We start from the raw sequence: 8,627 nt of genomic DNA on the forward strand, positions 1-8,627 counted from the left end.
ACCTGTGCAATAACTGTTAATATGTATACTGTTTCTTGTTTGATTCTATTCTATTCTATGTTTTATTGGTAGTTTATTTTATCATGTATATATGTATTTTCTAACTTATCCTTTGCTGTCTGTATCTGCTGTTACAAAAACACAATTTCCCCATTGTGGGCCTAATAACGGTATTCTGAATCTTAATCTTAATCTTTTTCCTGATGCGGTTTACACAAATGTTTTTTCTTTAATGTATTTTGGACTACTTAAATTTAGTCAAAACCACTGGTGATGAAAAATCAAAAGCGCATTTATTGTGTGTGAGAGAGAGCTAATGCCCATTACAAACGTGCAAGTTGACATGTGCCCTTCATTTCCCCCTGTTGGTTTTATTTTTCAGGATATGAAAGAACTGCAAAACACCTGCAGTAAGTAGCTCTTGAGCTAAAAGGACATCCTTCACTGGATCACTGGAATCAACCATTTCCAGCCTCGGGTGCCAGCAAATATATCCGGTCCCATACTCCAGTCTTTATGAGGGCCAATAGAAAAAAGTACAATAATCCCTCTTTATGTGTGATTATCCTCACATTCAGGATTTCATTGTCTGCTTCTGATACTGTGATAAAGACTCAAGACTCTTGTGCTTGTGAATCTTGTAGCTGCTTCTTCAGGCTCTTATCCAGCAACACCAAACTCTGCACAGCCAGACCGCGGCAATCTGCATCGGGGTCTCCTTCAGCCACATCTGTGTGACACAAACAAAAGGAGCATGAGCAGCTTTAAGCACTAGCCTCAACAGGCTGCAATAAAAGTTCTCAGTTCAACTCAGGAAGAAAAATAATGTTGTGTTCATTAAGCCAGTGACGTCACAAAGAGCCATGTAGTACAACAGGACATCCTGATTCCACATCCATTTCCCAGAAATATCCAGCCCAGCTGTGCATGTGTCCATGCCAGTATGAATGTACGTGTGTTACGGAAGGGATATTAGTGGGATTTGCAGGTGCAGTTTAACAAGGTCAATCTATTTTTATGCATTCACATGAATGCCATTTAAATATATCCTTATCTGCAAAATCTTAACATTTTTATATTTAACATTTATCAAAAGATGTTTTTTTTTTTTCACCTGCCAGCCAGGTTCTGGTCTCAAACAGCTGATCACCAAGGTCCCCCAGCAGGTTTTGACTGGGAATGCTCAGAAACACAGAGCAGACAGCGAAGAGAACGCCTCGTCTCACCATCCTGTAACAGACACAAATCAGATTAGAGCACAGAATAAATTAATCAGATAACAAAAATCATCATTATTCCACAAACACAAACATGTTCTTACTGGTCAACATGATACCGCAATGCCCAAACAAAGTCCAGTAAAGCATGACCCATCTGTGCAGCTATCTGGGAAAAAAAGACAATTCTAAACCTCATATCTGTTTTTTGTGTAATAATATACATATATAACATACATCATATTAAACTCCCTATAAAGAATATGCAGGCATTAAGACAGAGGGGTGAAAGTACCGGTGCATTGACCGCCAGATGCATTAAGAGGCCCAAAGTGTGGATCAACCTGCCCAGGATCAGGTGGTCGCTGCCCAGCAGGTCAAAGGTCACCTGAGGCCTGGCAGAAAGATATTACAGTTTATACTTAATCATATATATATATATATATATATATATATATATGTGTAGAAAAGTAGTCACTTACTTGTCATAATTTCTGAGTAAAGGAAAAAAGAAGTATCCAGCAACAGGGGCATAACGGTTGGGGATTGCCTTACTGACAGGTTGTGTAGCACCCTTTAGTAAAACAAGAACAAATCACTGCAGAGCTTGGCTTTAAATATTAAGAAGACAGACAGAGATGTTTCTCCTCTTTACGTACCTTGCTGAGGTGCTTTGTCTTGCTTTGTATTCGCTTTTCTACTACTTGTCGCCAGTGAACAGGGTTGTCACCTGGGTATGGAGTCAACTCAGTGGTGGTAGTAGCATCTGCGGATGGATCTTTCTTAGTACTGAGTGGCTTAGAGAGCTCCTGAGCTGCTGTGGCAAGGACCTACAATACCGAAACATGATTACATGGTGTGGGGCAAAGATCGAATAGGAGGCAGAGAGTAAATATAAAAAAAAACATGTCACCTCCAAGATATCAAGCCGCTGACGAAGACTGTAGTTCAAGGAGTAAAACTCTGTAGTCAAATACTGAGTCACCTGTCAAATACAGATACAGTTTGATTTTGCAAAAATATGGATGTTTGAATGGTTGAAATATGATGAATGATGATGAGAGCAAACGTACAGGAATGCAGTCAGTGACTATGAGCGCAACCATTGTTGTCTGTCTGAGATTCAGAAAGCCAATAATACTGTATTTATCCTCCATGTGAAGAAGCACTTTAGCCATCTGGATACTGACCTGAAAAAAAATTATTAACTGTAATGTCAAGAGAGGTATGTAAATTAAGACAAAATCAAATCTCTGTCCCTTTAGCCTTCCATCAGTTCAGTTATTCCCCTCATACCTCTCTGGTTGCAAAGATGTTCCTCCGCACCAAACTCTCAGCAACTCTCAAACTGAGCTCCACACGCACTGCATCCTCAGAGGATGTTAGAACTAGAGTGGTTGACAAAATAAGAGCATGTTAGCGCCAATACACACAGAAAAGGTGTTTCATAGTCATAACAAAGAGAGAACATCCATGCAACCATACTTTCCAAGCAGTCTCGAAGGTAGCGAGGCGGAGATGCCTGACTGATTTCCTGATCTCCAGACATGTCGTATGGTGTGAGCTCATCGTCACTAGATCAATAACACGTATGAGGTTAGCAATAAACTCTAATGACCTCTGCAACAGGCTGACCAAAACTTTAAAGGATGTAAGCCTTACAGGCTGCATAACAGAGCAAATAATTACCTATCAAGGTCAGAGTCTGGATCAGTTTTCAGTGGCTGTGGTGCGGATTTCTTTGGTGAAGATGCGTTCTCAGTAGGTGAAACGGTTCCACTGGTTTGACGAGAATCAGTTCTGCAGATTTTATTATTATATTATATATATTACATTTTTTTTTGTCACTTGTGTCTGGGGTCTGTTAAAGGTTTGTTGAACTGTTTAACACGCACCCATTTACAGGCTCAGACTCATCACATGTGATGGGAGTGATGACAGAAAGCAGCTCACGGGTTTCTTCATCATGATCATACTACAAAAAAAGACTCACAATTACATTTTAGTGATTAAAACACATCACAACACATAAACACATTCATAATGACATTACCTCAAATTTAAGCTTGGTCCCATTGATATCCATGCGTGAGCTCAGATACTCTCCAACCACCATGCCCATATGCCTGATACGCACCACACTGCTGTCCAGGTGGCTCTGCATGCCACCCAGCATACACTGCAGTAAGTCTAAGACAGACACAACAAACATAGAGAAAAGAGCTGAAAACAGTCACATCAATAACAAAAGTATCAGCACTCTTTCCACATCCTTAAAACACTCATATTGCAAGTGTCTGTGGATCAGAGAATTGTCTTTCTTTTACCTGAGCGTAGCTCCTGCAGCTCAGAGTCTTTCAGCAGGCTCACACCGAGCAGTAAAGCCTTGCTGACATACAACTGCTGCTCTAAAGGCGTGTGTTTCACTGCACTGGGGTTAGCCCAGGCCTGGGAAACAGACATTAAAACCTAAAAAACACATGCATATCAAAATCATAAATATGTAGAAGATAATACACATTAGAAGGATGCTCAATTTTCCTTTCACTCACTTGGATGAGAAGTGGTCTTCGCTCTCTGTCTGCTGCAAGGTATCCCAGAACTACTCTCAATATTTTTGTCTGGAAAAAACACAATATACATGCTTTATATGACATTTACAACACACAAGACCTACTGCTAGGATGTTAATTACTGTATTTGCATTGTATTATAATTACCTCGTATTTGTATTGTAGTAGCAGCAGTTTATGAGTCATGACAAACTCAGCCTTTTTATTTGTTAACACTAGATTCCCAATGATCCTGCCCAAGGCTTCAGGCCTGAGAAAGCACAGAGTCTCATTAGAAGCCAACAGAAAACTAATATATAATAAATAAAATGACAAATGATAAAATCTGGATTCTCAGCCACCATACCCACTGACAGCCTGCACAAGTCCAGTCAGCACACTCTCCATCCATCGCTGTGGGATGTTCTCCAGCAGCTTCCAGCAGACCCTCTGCCACACCATGTCTGAACGTGTGCAGACAGACAACCGAGGAGCCAGCTCTCCCAGAACCAAACCTGTAGGACAACAAATGTGCCAGAGGAGGAGGAAATATTCAGTGTTGCTATAACTCTTAAAGCTGACCACTAATATTACCTTATTAATATAGGGGTTAGAGATTAATGAGCCCCTTACCATGACCTTTTGTTAAAGCTTTCAAAAAAACTCACCACTGTGTCCCTGGATACACACTTTTCCAAGTGTTTGTGCCACAAAAGTCAAAGAGCAATCTGTGCCACCTATAAAGTACAAAATGAAAGTTACACACAAAAAGACAGAATGAAAACCTGCTCTCTAAAAACCCATATTTTCTCTTTGGCTTTTAACTCAATTTGAGATGTTGGCTTTTAATGTGTTATTGTAAGTTGAGTTGAGTATACAGTAGTACATTTTAAGTTGTTTACCTCTGAGTGCCTGGCAGGTCCTCTCCAGAGCAGAAAGCATTTCTGTGGCCAGGAGTGGATAGTATTGCTGAGGAAGAAACAGTGGTCTGTTGTTGGGATGTAACCTGTTGGCAGTGAGATCTGGCAGCGCACTTATACGACCCAGCAGAGTCTCCCTGAGTTGGGGCGAGTCGGAGGGAGCTGTCTGCAGACAGTAGGACCACAGCATGTCACTGAGACGCCTGCTCTGAAGGAACTTCTCAGTGATGCGGACCAAGTGGTCCAAACCCGTGCTGGGTCTGGGTGAAAGACAAATAATCAACATTAATAGACATAATTAATAATAATTTACATGCCTTTCATATCCATTCCAAACTCACCTGAGCTCTCCTATTGCGTCCATCAACACCAGCAGCGCCTGCTCTGGTGGGCCTTTGAGAAAGAGGCTGTCCCACAGCTCTGTACGCTGTCCTGCTGTGAGGCTGTGCACCCAGTCAGCCTGGACGTTACTGACAATGAACTGAAGAGTACGAGTGTAGTGAGCTCTCTTGAACTCTGCCTGCTGATCTGTGGTGGGTCTACTCTCTGGACCATCATCCAAATAAGAACAGAGAGTCTGAAGAGCGGTGAGAATGTCTTGGCTATCCGGAGATGAAGAAAGTGTCCGGAAACAGTGGCCCACTGTTAGTCGCACTTCAGTATGTGTCGTGAGTGCCTCCATTTTTGGAAAAAAAAAACGTAAACAGCAACTGATGTTACGTCCTACACAACACCAAGTAAACAGGCAGTTTGTCCCAAAAACAATTGGTGCTGAGGTATAACCAGAATGTAGCTCCACGTAGAAGAAATAACTGTTTACGACGCAATAATACTCCAGAAAGAAAGCAATTCAAGCTACTAAGAATAATAAATATTCATAGTTCCATTTAGCTACAACTGTTAGCCCGTCAAAATGTATGCTTGCACATTTCTGAATTAAAACACCAAGGATTCATTTCAACATAATTTACCGTCAGAATGAGGTTAAACATTTCTTTTCGATGTATAAGTGGCTGTTTTTTCTGTCAGCTCATCGTTTGACAGCAGCTAAAAGCGAAGATGCCGCTCGGTTCTTTATGTGTTCCACCAAAATACGTCCGTGTTGTGCAAGACCTTCGCGATGGGTTCCGGTGTTGTGCCAAAAAGTGATCGTCTGCCAAAAAGTGATTTCCGTCGTGGGAGCGCGCACGGCGCCTTAAAGCCGTAGCCATAGCCCAAGTTACAGACGCGCGGCGACGCAACTTTAAGGCGCCGTGCGCGCTCCCGCGACGGAAATGGGTTTTTGACGGAGGATCACTTTTTGGCACAACACCGGAAAAACTCTTATCTGGTGTGGCATTCAAGAAATCTACGATTTTGTAACACTTTATTGTACATGTGTATCAAGTAGAATTACCAAATGAAATAAACGGTGAATTACTCAATTTTAAGGGGTAATTAAAGTAAATTACTCAATTTAACCACTGCTGTCACCTGGTCCTCAGTCTTATAGTAGATAAGTATATATCAAGATAACCTCCACTTCCAAAGTAATAGTCCACATTTGCACCTTCTACATGGTCAATATTGACCTGACTGAACACGTGATGAAAAAATGGAGTAGTGGACCAAAAAACACTCAATAGAGTTAATATGTCCAGGTAAGTAATTAAGTGGTGTATTACTTCTGCACCCTAAACTATATAATAAACACACAAAAGAAGTGTGTTTTTGTAATATTACATATACAGCATTAACTTTAATGACTCACCATCCTGTTGACAGAACCAATATTTTATCTTAAAGCAAAATAAAAAAAAAACAAGACAACCACACACAAGTCATTTTATTCCATTTATTTTTCTAATCTTACTTTCACTGCTTACCTTTAAATTTTCTCTTTTTACAATGACTGAAATTATACCTCCCCAGTAACAATTAGGATTAGATCATTTGGGGGATCTTCAAAAATAATATACAGCTGTAACCAATACTGGTATAATTTATACATTTATATTTGAAAATAGGAATAAATTTAAGTTTTACAGTTTTTCTTTTCTACAATATTCTCTTTTTCTCTTCCCTATGTCACATGATGGCAAGCCATGCACTACTCCAGTAGTGATGTTTGTGCCTTGAGCAAAACTTTCTTTGGACACTGGAAGTGAGCGTGAGGAAAAAAAAAGAAAAAGAAAGTCCACAAAAATGACAATTCATATTTACATATTAAAGTTTCATCATTATAATTTAACAAACTGACAGTCAAATGGTCAGTGCTTTCCCCAGGGCTCATTAACAGGTTAGTTTAGAGGCAAAGTTTGAGACGCAGAGGCACAGTGTTTAGACTAACAGGACAGTTTTTTTTAGGCTGAGAGTTTGTTGATTTATGATTTAGAAGAACAAAAGCGTGATCACAGACCCTGATAGAGGTGATCCGTTTAAGTTCAAGCATCTATCTTTGGTCATTTTGAGCAGGAGTTAAACTGGAGAAATTAAACCTGGTTAAAGTGCAATCACCTTCAGCTCTGGTCTCACCGTCTAATCATCACTGTAGCCAGTCATCAAACTATCTGTCAGAATCAGACAATAAAATCAAAGAGGGAATAAGGTGTAGTATGATGTTTCCACTTTAGAGAATAAATGATTGATTATTATAACTAAACAGGTTTTAATCAGATGAGGAAACTTCCAGTCACACTAAAAAGGCAGAAAGCTGAACTCAGCAAGCCCGGATATGAGGTTTTTTAGGTGTCATGTTGACATTATGAGGTCGCACAATCATGTAGCAACGTGATTCATCTGTCAAAACGAGTGAATAAGAAATATACACGAATAAATCTGTGTTTCCATGCAGTACCTGACTGACTCCATCTGGGAAGACAACAGTAGAAACTGCCGACAAATCTAAGTCATAACCCTGAAGAGGTCAAAACAACATCAGCATTATGTAAGTGTGCAAACCTCAACAGATGACCCTGCTGAGCAGGTCACATTCAAGCTTTTTGCACATGATGCCGACTCATCAACTCAACAACAATATAGCTTCACTTTAGACCATAACTTCATTCGATAAAGTCTCCCGCAGATCCGTTCTTTCTGAATTAATCCCTTTCCTTGTGAATTCAGAAATGTACAAATGTATTTTCAGCAGAACAGATCACAGAGTGTGAGTTGTCATTGAATAAATATTTGCACGTGGAAGAAAAAAAAAACCCCACCAGATACTGTACACGCTACATGCTAGAGAAGAATACAGGCAGTTGTCTCTCAGCAATAAGACAAGAAAACAAAAAATGCTCCTTTCTGTTTGGATTATAAAAATACCTAGAATCTAGAATGAGTGTAGAAAAAACTTTACAAGTCATTTACATCCAAGGCCATTTTCCCTGTGGAGTGGCAGGTGAAGAAGAGCAGTGAGATAAAGAGGGTGAAAAATAGGATTTCTTCTTAGCATACTGGTGCAGAACGCCATGCTGTTTTGGACAAAAATAACTTCCTCCCAACTTCAACATCTATTAAAATCCATCAGGATGGCCATATGTAAACCCAACACAAATGTCCTTTTTTTTTTTCCAGGAACGTCCACAAGCAGTGAGGGATGGTTGCTCAGTACCGATAAGTGAAGAATCAGTCCATACATCTTCTTGCAGTAACTGCTTCAGCGGAGGAAAAATACAGAGCAGGCTTGTTTAATTTAGCGTCCATCAATGTCCACTTTCTTGCCGAACATTATTGCTACCAAGGTGTGCCCGCCTCCTCAATGCTATTTGCAGATCAAGATACAACTGGCTGACAGCCGACAAAAAGCTCATCTGGACTCCTGATAGCTGAAAAAAATACAGCGTGTACATGAAAATTAAGCTCAGTCATGGCTGCAGTGTTATTGTGTGGCTTTTGTTTCTGTGTCCAATTAAATATGGCATATTTAGTTTGATGCTTTTTGTCTTTTTAAGTATGTG

The 8,627-nt window shown here is 40.1% G+C and overlaps 1 protein-coding gene across 1 annotated transcript; it reads right to left on the reverse strand.

Annotated features, from left to right (window-relative positions):
• Positions 1-271: 271 nt before the first annotated feature.
• Positions 272-5,776, reverse strand: telo2 (TEL2, telomere maintenance 2, homolog (S. cerevisiae)). The gene is made up of 20 exons (XM_028407920.1): positions 5,031-5,776; positions 4,672-4,949; positions 4,438-4,506; positions 4,137-4,284; positions 3,938-4,040; positions 3,770-3,838; positions 3,545-3,686; positions 3,271-3,407; positions 3,113-3,192; positions 2,907-3,017; positions 2,703-2,791; positions 2,514-2,605; positions 2,291-2,407; positions 2,131-2,202; positions 1,877-2,047; positions 1,700-1,791; positions 1,513-1,612; positions 1,322-1,386; positions 1,115-1,230; positions 272-730 (listed from the first exon to the last, which is right to left on the reverse strand). The coding sequence occupies exons 1-20, from the start codon at positions 5,369-5,371 to the stop codon at positions 615-617; spliced, it is 2,508 nt and encodes an 835-aa protein (XP_028263721.1). The 5' UTR covers positions 5,372-5,776; the 3' UTR covers positions 272-614.
• Positions 5,777-8,627: the final 2,851 nt, after the last annotated feature.

Source organism: Parambassis ranga, chromosome 6 (genome assembly GCF_900634625.1).
Source record: "Parambassis ranga chromosome 6, fParRan2.1, whole genome shotgun sequence".
Taxonomy (NCBI): Eukaryota; Metazoa; Chordata; class Actinopteri; family Ambassidae; genus Parambassis; species Parambassis ranga.